The sequence below is a fragment of the Delphinapterus leucas genome, chromosome 15 (assembly GCF_059928025.1).
Source record: "Delphinapterus leucas isolate spDelLeu-1000000601 "Yukka" chromosome 15, BTC_Dleu_Yukka2, whole genome shotgun sequence".
NCBI classification, from domain to species: domain Eukaryota; kingdom Metazoa; phylum Chordata; class Mammalia; order Artiodactyla; family Monodontidae; genus Delphinapterus; species Delphinapterus leucas.
In genome coordinates this window covers 61,505,017-61,531,203 of record NC_143143.1, presented here as the reverse complement: position 1 = coordinate 61,531,203, position 26,187 = coordinate 61,505,017, and the positions used below count along the sequence as shown (strand labels likewise).

The following is a 26,187-nucleotide window of genomic DNA, read 5'->3' as shown; positions in this document are numbered from 1 at the left end:
ACTACCCAAAGCAATCTACAGATTCAATGCAATCCCTATCAAATTACCAATGGCGTTTTTTACAGAACTAGAACAAAAAATCTTAAAATTTGTATGGAGACAAAAAAGACCCCGAATAGCCAAAGCCCTCCTGAGGGAAAAAAAGGAGCTGGAGGAATCAGACTCCCTGACTTCAGACTCTACTACAAAGCTACAGTAATCAAGACAATATGTTACTGGCACAAAAACAGAAATATAGATCAATGGAACTGGATAGAAAGCCCAGAGAAAAAACCCACACACCTATGGTCAACTAATTTATGACAAAGGAGGCAAGAATATACAGTGGAGAAAAGACAGCCTCTTCAATAATTGATGCTGGGAAAACTGGACAGCTACATGTAAAAGAATGAAATTAGAACACTCCCTAACACCATACACAAAAATAAACTCAAAATGGATTAGATACCTAAATGTACAACCGGACACTATAAAACTCTTAGAGGAAAGCATAGGAAGAACACTCTTTGACATAAATCACAGCAATATCTTTTTAGATCCACCTCCTAGAGTAATGGAAATAAAAACTAAAATAAACAAATGAGACCTACTGAAACTTAAAAGCTTTTGCAAAGCAAAGGAAACTACAAACAAGACGAAAAGACAACCCTCAGAATGGGAGAAATGGTTTGCAAATGAATCAATGGACAAAGGGTTAATCTCCAAAATATATAAACAGCTCATACAGCTCAATATTAAAAAAAAACGACCTAATCCAAAAATGGGTAGAAGACATAAATAGACATTTCTCCAAAGAAAGCATACAGATAGACAAGAAGCACATGAAAAGCTGCTCAACATCACTAATTATTAGAGGAATGCAAATCAAAACTACAATGAGGTATCACCTCACACCAGTTAGAATGGGCATCCAAAGAAAATCTACAAACAACGAATGCTGGAGAGGGTGTGGAGAAAAAGGAACTCTGTTAAACTGTTGGTGGGAATATAAATTGATACAGCCACTATGGAAAACAGTATGGAGGCTCTTATAAAACTAAAAATAGAGCTACCATGTGACCCAGCAATCCCACTTATGGGCATATACCTGGAGAAAACCATAATTCAAAATGATACATGCAGATTTAGATCAAGATGCAGAGTAGAAGGACGTGCAATCACCTCTTCTTGCAAGAGCACCGAAATCACAACTAACTGCTGAACAACCATTGATAGGAAGACAGAGGAACCCACCAAAAAAGATACCCCACATCCAAAGAAAACAGGGAAGCCACAATGAGATGGTAGGAGGGGAAAAATCACGATAAAATCAAATCCCATACTCTCCAGGTGGGTGACCATAAAATGCAGAATAATTATACTGCAGAAGTTCCCCCACTGGACTGAAGGTTCTGAAACCCACGTCAGGCTTCCCAGCCTGGGGGTCCAGCAATGGGAGTAGGAATCCCCAGAGTATCCAACTTTGAAGGTCAGCAGGATTTGATTGCACTACTTCCACAGGACTGGGAGAAACAGAGACTCCACCCTTGGAGGGCACACACAAAGTCTTGTTCACACCAGGACCCAGGGGAAAGGAGTAGTGACCCAATAGGAGGTTGAACCAAACCAACTTGCTGGTATTGGCAGGTATCCTGCAGAGGTGGGGGGTGGCTGTGGCTCACCGTGAGGACAAAGGCACTGGCAGCAGCAGTTCTGGGAAGTACTAATTGGCGTGATCCCTCCCAGAGGCTGCCATTTGCCCCACCATACAACCTGTAAGCTCCAGTGCTGAGTCGTCTCAGGCCAAACAACTAACAGACAGGGAACATAGACCTACCCATCAGCAAACAAATGGATTAAAGTTTTAACTGCCCACCAGAACAAAAGCCTGTTCTACCCACCACCAGTCCCTCCCATCAGGAAGTTTTCACAAGCCTCTTAGATAGCCCCATCCATGAGAGGGCAGACAGCAGAAGTAAGAAGAACTACAATCCTGCACTCTGCAGAACAAAAACCACAATCACAGCAAGTTAGAGAAAATGAAAAAGCAGAGGATTATGTCACAGATAAAGGAACAAGATAAAACCCCAGAAAAACAACTAAATGAAGTGGAGATAGGCAACCTTCCAGAAAGAGAATTCAGAATAATGATAGTGAAGATGATCCAGGGTCTCAGAAAAAGAATGGATACAAAGATTGAGAAGATGCAAGAAATGTTTAACAAAGACCTAGAAGAACTAAAGAACAAACAAACAGAGATGAACAATAAAATGACTGAAATGAAAAAATACACTAGAAGGAGTCAATAGCAGAATAACTGAGGCAGAAGAACAGATAAGTGACCTGGAAGACAATGGTAGAAATCACTGCTGCAGAACAGAATAAAGAAAAAAGAATGAAAAGAAATGAAGACAGCCTAAGAGACCTCTAGGACAACATTAAATGTTGAACCAACATTTGAACTATAGGGGTCCCAGAAGAATAAGAGAAAGGGAATGGGCCTGAGAAAATATTTGAAGAGATAATAGCTGAAAAATTAATTAACATGGGAAAGGAAATGGTCATCCAAGTCCAGGAAGCACAGAGAGTCCCATACAGGATAAACCCAAGGAGGAACATGCCAAGACACATAGTAATCAAGTTGACCAAAATTAAAGACAAAGAAAAAATATTAAAAACAAGAGGAAAACAACAAATAACATACAATGGAACTCCCATAAAGTTAACAGCTGATTTCTCAGCAGAAACTCTGCAAGACAGAAGGGAGTGGCACAATATATTAAAGCAATGAAAGGGAAGAACCTACAACCAAGAATACTCTACCCTGCAAGGATCTCATTCAGCAATCAAAAGTTTTACAGACAAGCAAAGCTAACAGAAGTCAGCACCACCAGACCAGCTTTGCAACAAATGCTAAAGGAACCCCTCTAGGGGGAAAAGAGACTAACAACTTAAAAAAAAAAAAAAAAAACTCTTGTACATATATAGACTGCTATATCAAAACCTCATGGAAACAGCAAACCCAAAAACTGCAATAGAAACACACACAAAGAAGAAAAAGCAACCCAAACACAAAAATGGTCATCAAACAAAAAGAGAAGAGAACAAAAGAGGAGGGGAAGAAAAAGACCTACAAAAACAAACCCAAAACAATTAAGAAAATGGCAATAAAAATACACATACTGATAATTACCTTAAATGTAAATGAATTAAATGCTCCAACCAAAAGACATAGACTGGCTGAGTGGATACAAAAACAAGACCCATATATATGCTATCTACAAGAGACCCACTTCATACCTAGGGACACATACAGACTGAAAGTGAGGGGATGGAAGAAGATATTCCAAGCAAATGGAAATCAAAAGAAAGCTGGAGTAGCAATTCTCATATCAGACAAATAGACTTTGAAATAAAGACTGTTATAAGAGGCAAAGAAGGACACAACATAATGATCAAGGGATCAATCCAAGAAGAAGATATAACAATTGTAAATATATGTGCACCCAATATACGAGCACCTCAATGTGTAAGGCACATACTAACAGCCATAAACGGAGAAATCAACAGTAACACAGTAATAGTGGGGGACTTTAACACTCCACTTTCATCAGTGAACACATCACCTAGATAGAAAATCAATAAGGAAACACAGGCCTTAAATGACACATTAGACCAGATGAACTTAATTGATATTTACAGAGCATTCCATCCAAAAACAGCAGAATACACATTCTTATCAAGTTCACACAGAACATTCTCCAGGATTGGACACATGCTGGGCCACAAGCTGAGCCTCAGTAAATTTAAGAAAATTGAAATCATATCAAGCATCTTTTCCAGTCACAATGCTATGACATTAGAAATATATTACAAGGAAAAAAACTATTAAAAAAAACACAAACACGTGGAGGCTAAACAATATGCTACTAAACAACAAATGGATCACTGAAGAAATCAAAGAGGAAATCAAAAAATACCTACAGACAAATGAAAATGAAAGCACAATGATCCAAAACCTATGGGATACAACAAAAGCAGTTCTAAGTGGGAAGTTTATAGCAATAAAATCTTACCTCAGGAAACAAAAAAATTCTCAAATAAACAACCTAATCTTACAACTAAAGCAACTAGAGAAAGAAGAACAAGCAAAACCTAAAATTAGTAGAAGGAAAGAAATCATAAAAATCAGAGCACAAATAAATGAAATAGAGACAAAGAAAACAATAGGAAAGATCAATGAAACTAAAAGCTGGTTCTTTGAAAAGATAAACAAAATTGATAAGCCTTTAGCCAGACTCATCAAGAGAAAAAGGGAGAGGACTCAAATCAATAAAATTAGAAATGAAAAAGGAGAATTTACAGTGGACACCACAGAAATACAAAGGATCATAAGAGACTACTACAAGCAACTGTATGACAATAAAATGGACAACCTGAAAGAAATGGACAAATTCTTAGAAAGGTACAGCCTCCCAAGACAGAACAAGGAAGAAATAGAAAATATGAACAGACCAATCACAAGCACTGACATTGAAGCGGTGATTTTAAAACTCCCAACAAACAAAAGTCTGGGATCAGATGGCTTCACAGCCGAATTCTATCAAACATTTAGAGAAGAGCTAACACCTATACTTCTGAAACTGTTTCCAAAAATTGCAGAAGAAGGAAAACTCCCAAACTCATTCTATGAGACCACCATTACCCTGACACTAAAACCAGACAAAAATACCATAAAAAAAGGAAATTACAGGCCCATATCACTGATGAACATAGAATCAAAAATCCTCAACAAAATACTAGCAATCCGAATCTAACAATACTTTAAAAGGATCATACACCATGATCAAGTAGGATTTATCCCAGAGATGCAAGGATTTTTCAGTATCTGCAAATCAATCATTGTGATACACTACATCAACAAAATGAAGAATAAAAACCATATGATCATCGCAATATATGTAAAAAAAGCTTTTGACGAAATTCAGCACCGAGCTTTGTGACCACCTAGAGGGGTGGGATAGGGAGGGTGGGAGGGAGGGAGACACAAGAGGGAAGAGATAAGGGGATATATGTATATGTATAACTGATTCACTTTGTTATAAAGCAGAAACTAACACACCATTGTAAAGCAATTATACTCCAATAAAGATGTTAAAAAAAAATTCAGCACCAATTGATGATTAAAAACTCTCCAAAAAGTGGGCATAGAGGGAACCTACCTTATCATAATAAAGGCCATATATGACAAACCTACAGCTAACATCATACTCAATGGTGAAAAGCTGAAACGTTTCCTCTAAGATCAGGAACAAGACAAGGATGTCCACTCTTGCCACTTTTACTCAACATAATTTTGGAATTCCTAGCTATGACAATCAGAGAAGAAAAAGAAATAAAGGGAATCCAACTTGGAAAAGAAGTTAAACTGTCACTGCTTGCAGATGACATGGTACTATACATAGAAAATCCTAAAGATGCTACCAGAAAACTACTAGAGCTCATCAATGAATCTGGTAAAGTTGCAGATTACAAAATTAATACACAGAAATCTGTTGCAGTTCTATACACTAACAACAAAAGATCAGAAAGAGAAATTCAAGAAAGAATCCCATTTACCATCACATCAAAAAGAATAAAATACCTAGGAATAAATCTACCTAAGGAGATAAAAGACCTGTACTCCAAAAACTATAAGACGCTGATGAAAGAAATCGAAGATGACACAAACTGATAGAAAGATATAACATGTTCATGGATTGGAAGAATCAATATTGTCAAAATGACTATATTACACAAGGCAATCTACAGATTCAGTGCAATCCCTATCAAATTACCAATGGCATTTTTCACAGAATTAGAACAAAAAATCTTAAAATTTGTATGGAGATGCAAAAGACCCCGAATAGCCAAAGCTATCTTGAGAAAGAAAAACGGAGCTGGAGGAATCAGGCTCCCTGAATTCAGACTATACTACAAATCTACGGTCATCAAAACAGTATGGTACTGGCACAGAAACAGAAATATAGATCAATGGAACAGGATAGAAAGCCCAGAGATAAACCCATGCACCTATGGTCAATTAATCTATGACAATGGATGCAAGACTATACAATGGAGGAAAGACAGTCTCTTCAACAAATGGTGCTGGGAAAACTGGACAGTAAAAGAATGAAATTAGAACCCTCCCTAACACCATACACAAAAATAAGCTCAAAACGGATTAAAGACCTAAATGTAAGGCTGGACACTTTAAAAATCCTAGTGAAAACATAGGCAGAACACTCTCTGACACAAATCACAGCAAGATCATTTTCCCAGAATAATGGAAATAAAAGCAAAAATAAACAAACGGGACCTAATTAAACTCAAAAGCTTTTCACAGCAAAGGAAACCATAAACAAAATGAAAAGACAACCCACAGATAGGGAGAATATATTTGCAAATGATGTGACTGGCAAGGGATTAGTCTCCAAATTTTACAAACAGCTCATGAGGCTTAATATCATCAAAACAAACAACCCAGTCAAAAAAATGGGCAGAAGACCTAAATAGATATTTCTCCAAAGAAGACATACAGGTGGCCAAGAGGCACATGAAAAGATGTTCAACATTGTTAATTATTAGAGAAATACAAATCAAAACTACAATGAGTTATCACTTCACACCAGTCAAAATAGCTACCATCAAAAAAATCCACAAACAATAAATGCTGGAGAGAGTGTGGAGAGAAGGGAACACTCCTACACTGTTTGTGGGAATGTAAATTGGTACAGCCACTATGGAGAACAGTACGGAGCTCCCTTAAAAAACTAAGAATGGAGCTACCATATGACTCTGAAATCCCACCCCTGAGCATATATCAAGAGAAAAACATGGTCCGAAAGGATACATGCACCACAATGTTCATTGCAGCACTGTTTATGATAGCCAAGACATGGAAGCAACTTAAATGTCTATCAGCAGAGGAATAGATAAAGAAGATGTGGTACATATATACAATGGAATATTACTCAACAATTAAAAAGAATGAAATAATGCCATTTGCAGCAACATGGATGGACCTAGAGATTGTCATACTGACTGAAGTAAGTCAGAAAGAGAAAGAGAAATATCATATGATATCCCTTATATGCAGAAGCTAAAAAGAAATGATACAAATGAACTTATTTACAAAACAGAAACAGACTCACAGACTTAGAGAACGAACTTATGGTTACCAGTGGGGAAGGGTTGTGGGTGAAGGGATAGGTAGAGAGTTTGGGATCAACATGCACACACTGCCATATTTAAAATGGATAACCAACAAGGTCCTACCTTATATCACAGGGAACTCTGCTCAGTGTTTTGTGGCAGCCTGGATTGGAGGGGAGTTTGGGAGAGAATGGGTACATGCATGTGTATGACTGAGTCCCTTTGCTGTGCACCTGAAGCTATCACAACATTGTTAAGCAGCTATACTCCAATATAAAATAAAAAGTTAAAAAAAGAAGATACACGCACCCCAATGTTCATTGCAGCACTATTTACAATAGCAAAGACATGGAAGCAACCTAAATGCTCATCGACAGATAAACAGATGAGGTGGTACATATTTACAATGGAATATTACTCAGCCATAAAAAAGAATGTAAAATGTGGAACAAATGGAATTGTATGTGCTTTCAAAGGGATATTTACAAAAAAGTGTCCTAAAAATGATTTGTTCAGAGTGAGGAATTTTAGGATGATAGGAAGTCTCTCGAGTTTAGGCTTCATGCAATTTTGTAGATTCAAACAAAATTTGTCCAGAATTTAAAGATTTAGGTGCCTTCCTAAATTGTTACAATGCTTTACCAAATCTGTGACTCCTACATAACACAAACCAGTGGTCAAATGTAAAACAGTATATTGTAGATTCACTGTAGGTTTTCAACCTTTTTTAGATGTATGCACGTGGACATTTTTATAATGTAATTACAACCACCACAAAATTAGCTTTTTAAATTGCAGACAGTAATGCATTTCAAACTAATATGTAGTGGCCTTTTCAAGGCCTAGTCCCAGGGAAAACATTTTGTAGAGTTTAGGGGAGCAGGAGGAAGGGAAGGAATAATTTTTTATTTAAAGTTAATTTCTGAGGAATATTTTGTGACTTTAATTGGTAAATATGTCAACAGCATCAAGTACTTAATCTTTTACATCATGTCTTCAGCTATTTGTATTTTCACTTGAGTAAGTTCAGTGGTCTGAAACATGATTCTGAGCTTCACATGGATTACATCTTACTTGGAACTCAAAAGTTCCATCCCTGAGTTTGGCAGTTGTTATTACCTAGGCGCCCTGCAGTTATACAGGTATTCAGGTACACGTTCCTGACTACAAAGCTGCTTTTGAACCTTGTTGTGTTGAAATACTAGAAAAGTAACAATCATGGCAGCAATTAAGGTCACAGAAATCATTAGATAAAGGGAAAACAACGAGGCAGGTCCTGCATAATTTTCTTTTAATAAATAAAGTGAGACTTAGGTGGTGGGAAGAAGGAACTAGATACTCTGCTTACCACCATGTGTGTGCATGCGTGCGTGTTTGTGTGGGCACTCACGTGTGTGTATGTTATCCACTCCCTTTTCTTTGAAACTTCTAAGATGAAAATAGGGGAGAAATCCTGTATGTTGCAATGATAGAATTTTTTGAAATATTAGGAAATCACAATTCTCCAGGCTCTCCATCTTGATTTATGCTTGAGTTGTTATGTGCCATATTTGCTTTGAAACCTTTGATTATCAGTAGTTTTACTAAAATTTTGAAGAAATAATCCACTTTCATCTGCTTTCTAGATTTCTTAATCTAAGTTCATAAGACAGAACTTGTTGATAGCAAAGTTCTCTAAGTGCTGCAAATTTTCAGCCATTACCACTTCAAAGAGGTTTGAATGAGGGAATTTTTTCCCCTTGTTAAAATAGTTCCTGTTTCTGTAGAAACTTCAGTTTTAGATCTTTGATGGATGAGCTATCATAATTCAAGTATACAGTTCTTTTTTTCTATCAACTCTTCATTGTCATCCAATAGTGAAGACATTAAAGATGCAGCAAGCTTATCAAGTACTATTTTCTAAAAGAAATAGGAGGCATTTTCATCTTACTATTGTACTTTTGGTTATGCAAACACTTTGATGATACAAATGTTTATGTCCCCCATAAATCTGGTCGGAAATCACTTTTGATTTTGTTGATTAAGTTAAACGGTCTATAGTAGGATAGAGTACTGGGTACAAGTGATCCAAAGTAAGATAAAAGACTACAGTAAAAATGCTAGATCTTAAGAAAGAAACTGGTTTATGCACTAAACGTTTTGTGCCTTGGTCTAATATTAACATGATGTCTGTGTAAAATGACAAAAGGAACCAGTGTTGAATCACGTTTTATTTCCTGTCGTTCTGCATTATCCCAGATTGCTAAATGTTTTCTTTCCAAGAAGTTTGATTGAATTACTGTATACATTTGCTGTCCTATGTGACAGTTTTGTCATTGTTAGAGATTTCGGTAATTAAAATGGGAAACAGAAGCTTAGGTTATTTTTCTTATCAAAACTATGTTCGGGCTTCCCGGGTGGCACAGTGGTTGAGAGTCCGCCTGCCGATGAAGGGGACATGGGTTTGTGCCCTGGTCTGGGAAGATCCCACATGCCGCGGAGCGGCTAGGCCCGTGAGCCATGGCTGCTGAGCCTGCACGTCCAGAGCCTGTGCTCCGCAACGGGAGAGGCCACAACAGTGAGAGGCCCACGTACCGCAAAAAAAAAAAAAAAACCTATGATGGTTTTCGTGCTCTTGCACATTGGATGTCTTAAGCTGAGTGCAGTTTAGGGGATCCTTTCTAATTACAGGAAGGTACTTCTTTCCTTCCACGCTGTGGTCTGACCTGTGACAAATCTGTACTATACACTATGTAAATGGCTAACAAGTCAATTGCATACCAACTGAATGTACAAATCTTAGTGCTGGTGCTAAAATCTCTCCAGAGTAATCATCATGATCTCAAAGTGTGTTTCAAAATTTGCAAGCATCAAGTGTCAATCAAAACAAGATGAAACACTAATGAATTTTGAAGTCTCATGCTTTAGGTGTACTTCCTTATTAGAGTTTTTGATTCTCTGCTATTTTTACCGTACTGTTTCATTTAAATTTCCTACATGCTAACTTCGTTTGTGCGATTGAAATAAAATTGCAGTATATACGTGAAAAAAAAAATGAATGAAATAATGTCATTTGCAGCAACATAGATGGACTTAGAGATTGTCATACTGAGTGAAGTAAGTCAGACACAGAAAGACAAATATCATATGATATCACTTTATGCAGAATCTTTAAAAAGAAAAAAAAGAGGTACAAATGAACTTATTTACAAAACAGAAGTAGAGTCATGGATGTAGAAAACAAACTTATGGTTACCAGGGGATAAGGAGGGGTGAGAGATTAATTGGGAGATTGGGACTGACATATACACACTACTATATATAAAAATAGATAACTAATAAGGACCTACTGTATAGCACAGGGAACTCTACTCAATACTCTGTAATGGCTTATATGGGAAAAGAATCTAAAAAACAAAAAAAGATTGGATATATGTATATGTATAACTGATTAACGTTGCCGTGTATCAGAAACTAACACAACATTATAAATCAACTATACTCCAATAAAAATTTTTTAAGGTGAAATCAAAAAATACCTTGAGACAAATCAAAATGGAAACACAACACACCAACACATATGAGATGCAGCAAAAGCAATTCTAAAAGAAACATTCATAGAAATAAATGTCTACATCAAGAAACAAGAAAGATCTCAACTATACAACATAACTTTACTCCTCAAGAAACTAAAAATAGAAGAACAAATTAAGCCCAAAATTAGTAGAAGGCAGTAAATAATAAAAATCAGAGCAGAAATAAATTAGAGACTAAAAAGACAATAAAAAAGATTAATGAAACTAAGATCTGGGCTTTTTCAGGTAAACAAAATAGACAAAACTTTAGCTAGACTCACCAAGAAATAAAGAGAGTAGAGTTAAATACTGTAAATAAAATCAGAAGAAGAAAGAGGAGACATTACAACTGATACCACAGAAATACAAATGGTCGTAAGAGACCAGTATGAAAACTTATACACCAACAAACTGGACAATCCAGAAAAAAAATTGATACATTCCTAGAAACATACAATCTACCAATTCTGAATCATGTAGAAATAAAAAAGCTGAGCAGACCAATTAGTAAGGAGATTAAATCAGCAATCAAAAACCTCCCAACAAAAAAAAGTCCAAGACCAGATGCCTTCACCAGTAAATTCTATCAAAAATTCAAAGAAAAATCAATACCAATTCTTCTCAACTTTTCCAAAATATAGAAGAGAGGGAACACCTCCAAACTCAGTTTATGAGACCAACATTACCCTGATACCAAAACCTGACAGGGACACGATGAGAAAAGAAAATTACAGGCCAATATCACTGATGAACATAGATGTAAAACTTCCAAATAAAATATTAGCCAACCAAATTCGACAATACATTTAAAGAATCATAAACTGTGATTGAGTCAGATTTATTCTAGAGACCCAAGAATGGTTCAACATTCACAAATCAATCAATATGTTACACCACATTAACAAACTGAAGGATAAAAATCATATGATCATCTCGATAGATGTAGAAAAAAGCATTTGACAAAATTCAACATTCATCTAAGATATAAACTCTCAACAAAGTGTGTATAGAGGTAATGTACCTCAACATAATGAAGACCATATGCGACAAGCCCACAACTAACATTATACTTAATGATGAAAAGCTGAAAGTTTTTCCTGTAAGATCAAGAACAAGACAAGAATGCCCACTCTTGCCACTTTTATTCAACATAGTACTGGACGTTGTAGCCACAGCAAATAGTCAAGAAAAAGAGATAAAAGCCATCCATGTCGGAAAGGAAGAAGTAAAATTGTGAAGATTTGCATATGATATGATATTACATATTTTTTAAAACCCTAAAGGCTCCACCAAAAAAAAAAAAAAGTGGTAGAACTAATAAACAAATTCAGTAAAATTGCAGAATACAAAAACAATAAACAAAAATCTGTTGTTTCTATACACTAATAATGAACTATCAGAAAGAGAAACTAAGAAAACAATCTCATTTACAATTGCATCAAAAAATAAAATACTTAGGAATAAGTTTAACAAAGGAAGTGAAAAACCTGTACACTGAAAACTATAAGACATTGATGAAAGAAATTGAAGAAAACACAAATAAATGGAAAGATATGTTCACACTCATGGATTGGAAGAATCAGTATTATTAAAATGTCCATACTACCCAGAGCAATCTATAGATTTAATGCAATCCCTATCAAAATTCTAATGGCTTTTTTCACAGAACTAGAGCAAACAATTCTAAAACCTCTGTGGAACCACAAAAGACCCAAAATAGAAAAGCACTATTGACAAAGAACAAAGCTGGAGGTATTACACTCCCTGATTTCAAAATACATTACAAATCTATAGTGATCAAAACAGTACTGCATTGGCATAAAAACAGACATGTAGATCAATTGAACAGAAAGAATAGTGAGCCCAGAAATAAAACCACACATATATGGTCAATTAATTTACAACAGCGGAGCCAAGAATATATAATGGGGAAAGGACATCCTCTTTAATTGATGGTATTGAGAAAACTGTGCAGCAACATGCAAAAGAATGAAACTGGACCATTATCTTACATCATATACAAAAATTAACTCAAAATGGATTAAAGACCTGAATGTAAAACCTAAAACCATCAAACTCCATGAAGAAAATATAGGCAGTAAGCTCCTTCATATCAGTCTTGGCGATGATTTTTTTAGATTTGACACCAAAAGCAAAGTTAACAAAAGCAAAAATAAACAGGTGGGAGTACAACAAACTACAACACTTCTGCACAGCAAAGAATATCATCAACAAAATGAAAAGGCAACCTACCAAATGGGAGAAAATATTTGCCAATCATATATCTGGTAAGAGGTTAATATCTGAATTATCAACATATAAAGAACTCATACAATGCAATAGCAAAAAAAAATCAATTAAAAAATGGTCAGAGGATCTGAATAGACATTTTTCCAAAGAAGACATACAGATGGCCACAGGTGCATAAAAAGATGTACAACATCACTAATCACCAGGAAAATGCAAATCAAAACCATGATGAGATATCACCTCACACTTGTTAGAATGTCTATCATCAAGAAGATGAGCTAGGTGTTGGCGAGGATGTAAAAGGTGAGGAGGAAAGGGAACCTATGTACACTGTTGGTAGGAATGTAAATTGGTTCATTCACTATACAAATAATATGGAGGTTCCTCAAAAAAAAAAAAATAGAACTACCATATAATCCAGCAATTCCACTTCTGAGGATATATACAAATATTGAATCCTTATGATATACACTTGAAATTAATATAATGTTATATGTTAATTATATCTCGTTTTTTTGTTTGTTTGTTTTATTTTGTTTTGTTTTTGCAGTATGCTGGCCTCTCACTGTTGTGGCCTCTCCTGCTGCAGAGCACAGGCTCCAGACGCGCAGGCTCAGCGACCATGGCTCACGGGCCCAGCTGCTCCACGGCATGTAGGATCTTCCCGGACCGGGGCTCGAACCCGTGTCCCCTGCATCGGCAGGCGGACTCTCAACCACTGCGCCACCAGGGAAGCCCTATATCTCGTTTTTTTAAGAAGTTAGAGTCATGCCAAGAACTGCCTCCCACAAACTTATTCAACAAACATATATTGAGTTCTTATGTTGATTCGGTACCCATACTGGCCATTGGAAACAAGAGTACAAAAAAGACAGAATCTCTATCCTCCAGTCGTCTATGGTTATAGCAAGTTCTGCTCTTCTGAATCTCATACACTAAATGCCTTAGGCAAAACTAGGTTCACAAATAGTGAAGCAGATGTATTACTCTTGCCCTGAATAAACCTTAAGAAGGAGAGGTGTAAAGAGTTTGGATTTTCTTTCATATCTTATGTGTCTTCTATTTCCCCCCCAGGATCAAGAACAGGAAATTTGTTGCATGAGTTGTTCAGGAAAGGCTATTCTCAAACAGAATCATAGAAAACACAATTGTTGTGAGATTTGGCTGCACTTTACTGCTCATAGCCTAAGGCCATGAAGATGCCAATAAAGGCTGGAGCTCAAGAACACGAACCCAGATCCAAGGCTTCTTCTCTTGCACCCAGCCATGAAGCTCCTTTTTCCTATCTTTGCCAGCCTCATGCTACAGTACCAGGTGAACACAGGTAATGTGAAATCCTAGGTTTAAGAGGGAGCGATTTGAGGAAGCAGGGATTTGGCTGTCCGTAATAATGGGAACCCAAAGAGAAGCTAAAAAATGAGATGCCCAAGATATGGCTGAAAAGTTTATGTATTGCATCAGTCATACACCATCCCCCACATATCCCCATAGGCTCCAATCCCAGACTGTGTCTGATGGGTAAACACAGGAAGCTACAGAGAAAGTAGGGTGTTATTTGTGTACTCAGAAATTATCCAGCATATAAAACTGCCTTCCTGCCCTCTAAGAGTTGTCATCTGGGACTCATGCCAAGTCTACCTCATTTTTGCTCTTTTTCTAATTTAAATCATCTCTTGAAGTAAAGGTTCCTATCAGTTTGTACCTTGGTATAATAAGGAGGAAATCCTTACCTTTACACTCAGAAAATCTCCTCTCAGGATCCAGTAAACAGGTCTATGTTCTCCATCTCAAATTTTTCAGATTTTTATAGAATTTCATTCCTTCTCTCAGCTTTGTTTTATTAGAAATCCCCAAATTACCCATAGGAGCATCTAGGAACATATCATGGCAAAAACCTGAATTAGAGCATTGGCCACTGTTTTTTGAAAAGAAGATGGAAACATTGAGACGTGTTTCAAAATACAAGAAGCATCCAGATATTAAATTGGCAATGGGTTTAGGAAGGGAAAGAAAAAGAGTCAAAGATGTTTCTTTTTTTTTTTTTTTTATCTTGGGACCTTAAGAGAAGGGCTATAATATAAGCCAGTATGCCTGTGTCATCTTGGGTAAAGTCAAACTTGAGCCTCAAATTCCACATAAGATAGTAGGGTTAATCAGTGTAGCTGCTTAAAATACAAGAATTTTACAGTGTTGACTTCGGTGAGAAACAATATTGAAATGTATGTGAACATTAGGTGCTACATAAATCTCTTGTGATTTATAGAAAATCAGTTGAATTGTTGAGTGAGGGAGAAGCTTCTTGATTTGGAAAAGAGAAATAAATGGAACAATGGGATGGAAAAATCATCCAGCAGATGAAGATGAGGTACTACTCTAAGCAGGGAATTCAGAGATATAGATAACAATGTGGGGGTTATCTTCATAGAGATGAGGTTAAGGCTATGATAATAAATAAGACCTCTGAGGGACATAGTGTCCAGAGAGGCTGAAAATGATAGAACACCATGCCCCAGGAACCACAGGTCAAACGATTGTCAAGGAGAGTGAGGTCATGGAACACTGAGTTTGGCAAGAACCAAGAACTTCCGAAAGTCCATTGATTCTCTTTTGAAATTCTTTCTTGAATTAGTTTTATGATAGATTTTACTCTTGTTGGTATTTCCTAGGATTATAGGGAGATATAGTGATATTCTACAAGTGTCTACGATTAGAGGTCTAAAATCTTACCCTGAAGCAAATAATTTCATTCCTTTTTCTTCTTTAGATGTTTTAAATTATTCAATGAAGGGAGACTAGAGATTTATTTTGGATTTCAGAGGTGTACAAAGACTCTCTTGGCCTGCCAGTTGCCTCCACCAACATCCCTAACCACTGTACTTAAAATTTAGCATTAACAAACTCCCTCTGCCTCTATCCCTCTTGCTCCAGCAATTTTAACATCATATCTAGTTATTAACCTTAGCACTTTCGTTTTCTCTTTTCTTTGTGCAGAATACTTTGGCTTGGGAAGATGTGTAATGGGTTTTGGGAGATGCAAAGACCACTGTGCCATGGATGAAAAAGAGGTAGATAAATGCAAAAAGAAAAAATGTTGTATTGGACCAAAAGTGGTTCAATTGATAAAAAGCTACCTACAAAATGAAATGCTCCACACACTTGAAGAGGACTCTCAGGAAGTGCCAAAAATTACCAAGAATTTTAGTGTTGTGATGCAAACAAAAAATCATATTTTAGCTCTTCTGCCCAAATTCAAAAGTGTCAACCCTTTTGCTAACATCAACACCAGCGTCATCCCAAATGTCACCATTGTGAAGTCTGCCACCACCAACCCCATGATTGCAGGAAAGATAATACACACTGCTACTTCTACCAAGAGTGACACCAAAAAAAGAAGACATTCAGCCACTGACTCCCCACCACCAGCGCCACCACCATAGACACTGCCGACAACATGACTGGAGCTGGAAGAAGCAGATGAGCAGGGATGTGGGTCTTTCCTTTAAAACACCAAGGTCCTCTTTATCTTTGCTGTCTATAAACTGAGACATAGAACTGTTTCCTTTATCATCAGTCATTCAATAAACACTGTTTAAGCACCCACAGTTTACATAATGTTATCATTCTCTCAGGAGCCTCACAGAGGATATAGAGCTAGAAAGAGATAGAATTTTACTTTACATGCCCAGGAGAAAGCAAGCACCAGGAATGCTGACTACAACATTGAATTTGGCCCATGGATGGCCCAAAATAAGCCTCTGTAATGAAGATTTATGGTTCTCATATTATGTGCTTTTCTTGGGGCAACAGGAATGAAAACAGCAGACATACTTTCTTTTTTCATAGATTTTTCCCACAGAAAGAACCATATGCAAAATAGAATGTGGGGAGAGCAAGTCTACCTTCTCCACAGAACATAACCTAAATTCATGAGCTCACTTAAGATAAAATTATGGGGGAATGAGAGGAGGGAAGAGGGAAAAGGAGAAGATATATGACTTCTATCTCTGAGACAAGGCATTTTCAACATGATTCCCAGTGAGACAAGAGGAAATAGGTAGAGCGGTGCTTCCAATAGATACAGGATACAGACCACAGATGCAAATCATGTAGGTAACTTTTAATTTTCTAGTAGCCACATTAAAAAATGTAAAAATAGGGTCTGAAAAGCTAAAAAGCATTTAAAAATGCTTTAAAAAAGTATTGCCCTACCAGACGCAGCCCTGCCCACCAGAAACACAATATCCAGCTGCACCCACCAGAACACAGGCACAAGTCTCCTCAACCAGGAGGCCTACACAAGCCAACCTTACCCACTGGGGGCAGGCACCAAAAACAATGGGAAATACAAACCCACTGCCTGTGAAAAGGAGACCCCAAACACAGTATGTTAAGCAAAATAAGAAGACAGAGAAGTACACAAAAGATGAAGGACCAAGATAAAAACCTACCAGACCAAACAAATGAAGAGGAAATAGACAGTCTACCTGAAAAATTCAGAGTAATGACAGTACAGATGATCTAAAATCTTGCAAATAGAATGGAGAAAATACAAGAGATGTTTAACAAGGACCTAGAAGAACAAAAGAGCAAACAAACGATGATGAACAACACAATAAATGAAATTAAAAATTCTCTAGAAGGAATCAATAACAGAATAACTGAGGCAGAAGAACAGATAAGTGACCTAGAAGACAAAAGAGTGGAAATAACTACCACAGAGCAGAATAAAGAAAAAAGAATGAAAAGAATTGAGGACAGTCTCAGAGACCTCTGGGACAACATTAAATACACCAACATTCAAATTATAGGGGTCCAAGAAGAAGAGAAAAAGAAACGGTTTGAGAAAATATTTGAAAAGATTATACTTGAAAATTTCCCTAACATGGGAAAGGAAATAGTCAATCAAGTGCAGGAAATGCAGAGAGCTCCATACACGATAAATCCAAGGAGAAACATGCCAAGACACATATTAATCAAACTATCAAAAATTAAATACAAAGAAAAATATTAAAAGCAGCAAGGGAAAAACAACAAATAACATACAAAGGAATCCCTTTTGTATAAGGTTAACAGCTGATCTTTCAGCAGAAACTCTGCAAGCCAGAAGGGAGTGGCAGGACATATTTAAAGTGATGCTTTCACTTTTATAGGAAAAACTTACAACCAAGATTACTCTACCCAGCAAGGATCTCATTCAGATTTGATGGAGAAATTAAAACCATTACAGACAAGAAAAAGCTAAGAGAATTCAGCACCACCAAACTAGCTTTACAACAAATGCTAAAGGAACTGCTCTAGGCAGGAAACACAAGAGAAGAAAAAGACCTACAATGACAAACCCAAAACAATTAAGAAAATGGTAATAAGAACATACATATCAATAATTACCTTAAATGTAAACAGATTAGAAGCTCCAACCAAAAGGCATAGACAGGTTGAATGGATACAAAAACAAGACCCGTATATATGCTGTCTACAAGAGACCCACTTCAGACCTAGGGACACATACAGACTGAAAGCGAGGATATGGAAAAAGATATTCCATGCAAATGGAAATCAAAAGAAAGCTGGAGTAGCAATTCTCATATCAGACCAAATAGCCTTTAAAATAAAGACTATTACCACAGACAAAGAAGGACACTACATAATGATCAAGGGATCAATCCAAGAAGATATAACAATTGTAAATATTTATACACCCAACATAGGAGCACTTCAATATATAAGGTAAATGCTAACAGCCATAAAAGGGGAAATTGACAGTAACACAATCATAGTAGGGGACTTTAACACCCCACTTTCACCAATGGACAGATCATCCAAAATGAAAATAAATAAGGAAACACAAGCTTTAAATGACACATTAAACAAGATGGATTTAATTGATATTTATAGGACATTCCATCTGAAAACAACAGAATACATTTTCTTCTCAAGTGCTTATGGAAAATTCTCAAGGATAGATCATATGTTGGGTCACAAATCAAGCACTGGTAAATTTAAGAAAATTGAAATTGTATCAAGTATTTTTTCTGACCGCAATTCTATGAGACTAGATATCAATTACAGGAAAAAAATCTGTAAAAAATACAAACACATGGAGGCTAAACAATACACTACTATATAACCAAGAAATCACTGAAGAAATCAAAGAGGAAATCAAAAAATACCTAGAGACAAATGACAATGAAAACACGATGATCCAAAACCTATGGGATGCAGCAAAAGCAGTTCTAAGAGGGAAGTTTATAGCAATACAATCCTACCTGAAGAAACAACAAACATCTCAAATAAACAACCTAACTTTACACCTAAAACAATTAGAGAAAGAAGAACAAAAAAAAACCCCACAGTTAGCAGAAGGAAAGAAATCATCAAGTTCAAATCAGAAAAAAATGAAAAAGAAATGAAGAAAACAATAGCAAAGATCAATAAATCTAAAAGCTGATTCTCTGAGAAGATAAACAAAATTGATAAACCACTAGCCAGACTCATCAAGAAAAAAAAGGAGAAGACTCAAATCAACAGAATTAGAAATGAAAAAGGAGAAGTAACAACTGACACTGAAGAAATACAAAGAATCATGAGAGATTACTACAAGCAACTATATGCCAATAAAATGGACAACCTGGAAGAAATGGACAAATTCTTAGAAAAGCACAACCTTCCAAGACTGAACCAGGAAGAAATAGAAAATATAAACAGACAAATCACAAGCACTGGAATTGAAACTGTGGTTAAAAATCTTCCAACAAACAAAAGCGCAGGACCAGATAGCTTCATGGGTGAATTCTATCAAACATTTAGAGAAGAGCTAACGCTTATCTTTCTCAAACTCTTCCAAAATATATCAGAGGGAGGAACACTCCAAAACTCTTTCTATGAGGCCACCATCACCCTGATACCAAAACCAGACAAAGATGCCACAAAAAAAGAAAACTACAGACCAATATCACTGATAAACATAGATGCAAAAATCCTCAACAAAATACTAGCAGACAAAATCCAACAGCTCATTAAAAGGATCATACACCATGATCAAGTGAGATTTATCCCAGGAATGCAAGGATTCTTCAATATATGCAAATCAATCAATGTGATACACCATATTAACAAACTGAAGGATAAAAACCATATGATAATCTCAGTAGATGCAGAAAAAGCTTTTGACAAAATTCAACACCCATTTATGATAAAAAAAAAAAAACTCTCCAGAAAGTAGGCACAGAGAGAACTTACCTCAACATAATAAAGGCCATATATGACAAACCCACAGCCAACATTGTTCTCAATGGTGAAAAACTGAAACCGTTTCCTCTAAAATCAGGAACGAGACAACGATGCCCACTCGTACCACCATTATTCAACATAGTTTTGGAAGTTTGAGCCACAGCAATCAGACAAGAAAAAGAAATGGAAGGAATCCAAATTGGAAAAGAAGAAGTAAACCTGTCACTGTTTGCAGATGACATGATACTGTACATAGAGAATCCTAAAGATGCCACCAGAAAACTACTAGAGTTAATCAATGAATTTAGTAAAGTAGCAGGATACAAAATTAATGCACAAAAATCTCTTGCATTCATATATACTAATGATGAAAAATCTGAAAGAGAAATTAATTAAACCCTCCCATTTACCACTGCAACAAAAAGAATAAAATACCTAGGAATAAACCTACCTAAGGAGACAAAAGACCTGTACACAGAAAACTATAAGACACTGAGGAAAGAAATTAAATATCACACAAACAGATGGAGAGATATACCATGTTCTTGGATTGGAAGAATCAACACTGTGAAAATGACTATACTACCCAAAGCAATCTACAAATTCAGTGCAATCCTTATCAAACTACCAAGGGCATTTTTCACAGAACTAGAACAAAAAAATTTTACAATTTGTATGGAAACACAAAAGACCCCAAATAGCCAAAGCAATCTTGAAAAAGAAAAATGGAGCTGGAGGAATCAGGCTCCCTAACTTCAGACAATACTACAAAGGTACAGTAATCAAGACAGTATGGTACTGGTACAAAAACAGAAATATAGATCAATGGAACAGGATAGAAAGCCCAGAGATAAACCCACGCACATGTAGTTACCTTATCTTTGATAAAGGAGGCAAGAATATACAATGGAGAAAAGACAGCCTCATCAATAACTGGTGCTGGGAAAACTGGACAGCTACATGTAAAAGAATGAAATTAGAACACTTCCTAACACCATACATAAAAATAAACTCAAGCTGATTCACTTTGTCATACAGCAGAAACTAACTCCAATAAAGATTGTAAAGCAATTATACTCCAATAAAGATGTTTTTTAAATGTAAAAATAAATAGGTGAAATGAATATTAATAATAAATTTTACTTAATGCAGTAAATCCAAAACATTATCATTTCAATGTACAATTAATGTAAAAATTATCTAAGAGATTTGCATTCTTTTATTGTACTATGTCTTTGAAATCTCATATGTATATTACTATTACAGCATATTGCATCATACTAGCCATTTCAAGTACTCAGTAGTCCCATGCGGCTAGTGGCTACCATATTGGACAGCACTAGGTTAGAGAGTTTGAGGGCACAAGTAGCTCTAGGGCTATTAGACAAATGTGATGATGCTGATCTAGAGAAGACAGCCATATCTCTGAGGGCTGTGGTACAGAATCTAAGAGTATAGAAATACAGATCCAGTGCTCTCCTGGGCTAACATTCTGGGTCTGGCACTTTTTACTGTGTGGCCTTGAACAAATCACTTATCCACATATGAGCATTTGTTTATAAAATGGAGATGTAAACATTATGTATTATATTCCAGAATCTGCTTCTTTATATCCCAGGACACACTTCATTTTATTGCTCAAATTACAATGGTATGGACCACTAGCCCAGTTTTTTTAACATATTCCTCTCTGCTACACATCACCTCCTTCAACTTAAAGACCACCTTTCCTTAACCTACTGGTTCTTTACTACAATTTCACCCTAAGGAAGACAAAGATTTTCCCACAATGCCCCACAGTGATACTAGAGTGCAACTTTTTAAGATATGTGTCTCAAACTGTTTGTACAACAATAAAAGAGTTTCCACACAAAGAATAATTTGAACTCCTGCTAAATACGTGTTCCCAGAGCAACCCCAGGTATATCTTATGAGTGTTAGATTTTCTCCCTGCTACAGCTATTTGCCAAACTCTTCAAAGTCCAGCTTATCTTCTCATAATTGGAGTGCTCTCTTCATTTTCCACTTACAGAAAGAATTGAAAGTTTCCTTCTCACCTAAATTTAAGGGCTTCTTTCGAGTCCTCATTTCCTATCATAGAACTCACCCTTCTCTTCTCAGGATGAATGATACTGGAGAATATCCTTTTCCTTAGAGAAATCCCACAACCACAACTATGGTAAGTCTCCAATAACTGTCCTTCCCTTTCATTACAGTAGTAGAACCCTCCTAATGTTAGCTTGAGCCAAGCCCAGTCAGAGTAAATGTTACATTTCCCAGACAGAATTGACCAGTCTTCAATACAGAGAAGCCACAGTTTCCTGGTGGCGCAGTGGTTGAGAGTCCGCTTGCCGATGCAGGGGACACTGGTTCGTTCCCCGGTCCAGGAAGACCCCACATGCCACGGAGCGGCTGGGCTCGTGAGCTATGGCCGCTGAGCCTGTGCGTCCGGAGCCTGTGCTCTGCAATGGGAGAGGCCACAACAGTGAGAGGCCCACGTACTGCAAAAAAAAAAAAAAAAAAAATACAGAGAAGCCAGAAATGACCACCCTTGCAATTATTCATTAATATTCTTGGTGAAAACATCTTATTTTCTATTTTAAAGGCAGAGAGGAGTCTTTTTCTAAGCCTTGGGAGCCCCACCATGACTGCAAGTTCTCCCCTGGGATTCACCATAGCACATCCTAGTACAATCTCCAGACCCCACCACTCAACAAGGTTAAGATTCACCCTGACACATCCAGTGATGCCCCAAAACCCTACCATTCAGGCGCTACGTGACTCTGAATTTTTTAACTTCTCAGAGATAATCTTCAAACCCAGACTGATCAGATTAGAAGCCCATGAACATTCCACTAGCTAGCACTGCTTCTATAGAGCACTTTACAGTGAGCCATCAAACAATCAATCAGCCAATCAATCAGTAAACTGCTTCCCTACCCCGAACTATGTATGAAGTTGAATCCTTCCTACTTTGCCAGGTAGCAGGTTAATCCCATATGTAAGGATGAAGTTGCTGCTTTTATGGCAGGCGAGAATACAGGGTAGGACTAATAGGAAAAGAGGGTTTGAGAGGGAACCTTAACTTATTAGAAGACCTTCCTTTTACTACACACATCACTTACAATAGCCCAATTTCCAGTCCAAAACTACTTTGAAAATACTGTTTATGAACACGAACTGTCACTTGTAAAAATTATAAAGCTTGAGACTATGATAAGTATATACAGATCCAGCTGACCTACAAAAAACCTAAGATAATGGGAGAACACAAAACTACAGATTACAATTTGGGAGCTGGAGATAATGTCCAGAAAAATATTAATTAAAGTAAAAGGACTCTGTCAATAACTGAGGCTCAGAAAGTAGGAAGGAGAACGGATGGTCCTGGATGACAAGGGAGGCACACAGCAGCTGACCCTGCTTATCTAGGCTCCAGCCTGTACCCAACTGAGTGGAGAAAACTTTGAGCAGGAAACAGCATCATGGCTGACTTCCCTGCTCTCTACTCATCTACTCAGAGAGCCAGAGACTTTTCTGGCCTGGCCAGTTCCCATGGAAGACAGACGTTATCTACCTCCTTTGACAACACACTAAATGTTCGAAGGACCATGTTATGGACTGAATCGTGTCCTTCAAAAATTCATATGTTGAAGCCCTAACCCCCAATGTGACTATACTAAGAGAAAAGACCTTTGAAGAAGTAAGTAAATTTAAATGAGGTAATATGGTTGGGCCCTAATCCAATATTACTGGTGCCCTTATAAGAAGAGGAAGGGCCATGAAGTGTGCGCACGCACAGAGGAAAGACCATGTAAGACTATCTACAAGCCAAGGAGGAGACCCCAGGGGAAACGAAACCTGGCAACACTTTGATCTTAAACTTCCAGCCTCCAGAACTGTGAGAAAATACATTTCTGTTGTTAAAGCCACCCAAGCTATGGTATTTTTCTTTAGCAGCCAGAGCAGACTAATGAGTGAGTCATAAAGGAGATGATATCCTTTTTCTCCTTCTCTCTGAGCTCTGGGTATAAAGAGGTAGGAACAACACATTCCTCTTAAAACACTCCAAGACTTCTCTGCCTTCATTCTGGCTTGTCAGTAAGGAAAACTGAGCAACCTTAGTAGGATTTGTATACTCAAACCCAAGATATCAGTTTATATAAAGTTATAGTCAGATGTGACTGTTTATTGTAAACTCTGAGAATAAAAGCCACGGAATGCATACTAAAAGACAACAAGCATGGAATGATTATTTAATCATTGTCAAATAATTTGAATTTTTGCACACAAACTGGGTTTGAATTTACTAATAAATACGAAAAGTTGTTATTTTAGAGGGAAAATAGAGGAGTCCATTTGTGCTTAGTGTCATACTTTGCAAGTGACAGCACCATAAGTCTGACTTCTAATTCCAGCATATGAGTTGAATGGATCACAGCAGTTATCATTGCTGCTGGGACAGCTGCAATTGGTCATCTGTCTTACAAAAGATTTTATGTTAAGATCACTGCAGCAAATCTATGGTAAGCCTTCATATCCAGAAAGACAACTTCAAGACAGTACATGTTTTAGCTTGAGGATTTAGAAAATAAAGGTGTGTACTGCCATTATTGGAGATCTGAAAATTTCCCATTCTGTGATGTGTCTCACATAAAACACAACAAAGAGACTAGAGGGAATTCCCCAGAAGTCTAGTGGTTAGGACTCAGTGCTTTCACTGCCTAGGGCCCAGGTTCAATCCCTGGTTGGGAAACTAAGATCACACGAGCCACGTGGAACAGTCAAAAATAAATAAATAAGAGACTAGAGACCACATGGGACCTCTAATCTTTAAGAAAAAGAAACTGAAATGCTGCAGACCAACTTGTCATGATGTTACCTGACTGTTTAATTAGAATAACTATCACTTCTGTCTAATTCACTTCCCCTGGATTCTAGATACTGCAGACTGCAAGTTTCATATTCATGGCATTCACCTTACTTGAAACATTGTGGTGTATACTTGTTTAAAAAATAAAGAGATGGGCTTCCCTGGTGGCGCAGTGGTTGAGAGTCTGCCTGCTGATGCAGGGGACACGGATTTGTGCCCCAGTCCAGGAGGATTCCACATGCCACGGAGCGGCTGGACCCGGGAGCCATGGCCGCTGAGCCTGTGCACCTGGAGCCTGTGCTCCGCAACCGGAGAGGCCACAGCAGTAAGAGGCCCGTGTACCGCAAAAAAAAATAATAAAAATAATAAAAAATAAAATAAAATAATGACATCAGAATATAGTTGTATATTGAAGTTAACATGTTAAATTATTCTTAAAATCATGTATACACAGATTGTAATTGTTAGTTTGAAAAAAATATTAATCACACTTTTGTATTAGTTAGTTAACCTAGAAAGTAAATTAGGTATGATTAAGCTACATTAATTTCTTAATATAATCCAGGAAAAATCTGTTATGACCTTGAATTTCTTCTTGACAGTGACAATGACCTTGAGAAAATATGACTTCTGTGTTTTCACAGTTTTTAATCAAAATGAACTATGAATGCTATTCCACTTAACTGTAAGTAAGCCAGGTCAATAATAAAGGGGTGGTAATTTTTTTTTTTTTTTTTGGCTGCACCACGTGGCATGTTAAATCTTTATTCCCCACCGGGGATCAAACCCGTGCCCCTGCAGTGGAAGCGTGGAGTCTTAACCACTGGACCACCAGGGAAGTCCCAGCCCCAGTCCTCTTTTTTTTAAATTTATTCATTTATGGCTGCGTTGGGTCTTCGTTGCTGTGCGCGGGCTTTCTCTAGTTGCAGTGAGCAGGGGGCTACTCTTCATTGCGGTGCGCTGGTTTCTCATTGAGGTGGCTTCTCTTGTTGCAGAGCCTGGGATCTAGGCACGCAGGCTTCAGTAGTGGTAGCGTGCGGGCTTAGTTGCTCCACTGCATGTGGGATCTTCCCAGACCAGGGATCAAACCCATGTCCCCTGCTTTGG

General features: G+C 37.1%; 1 protein-coding gene across 1 annotated transcript; it reads left to right on the top strand.

Moving 5' to 3' along the window:
- The first annotated feature begins 13,952 nt into the window (after positions 1-13,952).
- Positions 13,953-16,669, top strand: DEFB129 (defensin beta 129). Its single transcript, XM_022592986.2, is given in 3 exon segments — positions 13,953-14,301; positions 15,969-16,394; positions 16,397-16,669. Coding segments are annotated over 3 exon segments (543 nt in total). The 5' UTR covers positions 13,953-14,243; the 3' UTR covers positions 16,456-16,669.
- The last annotated feature ends 9,518 nt before the right edge of the window (positions 16,670-26,187 follow it).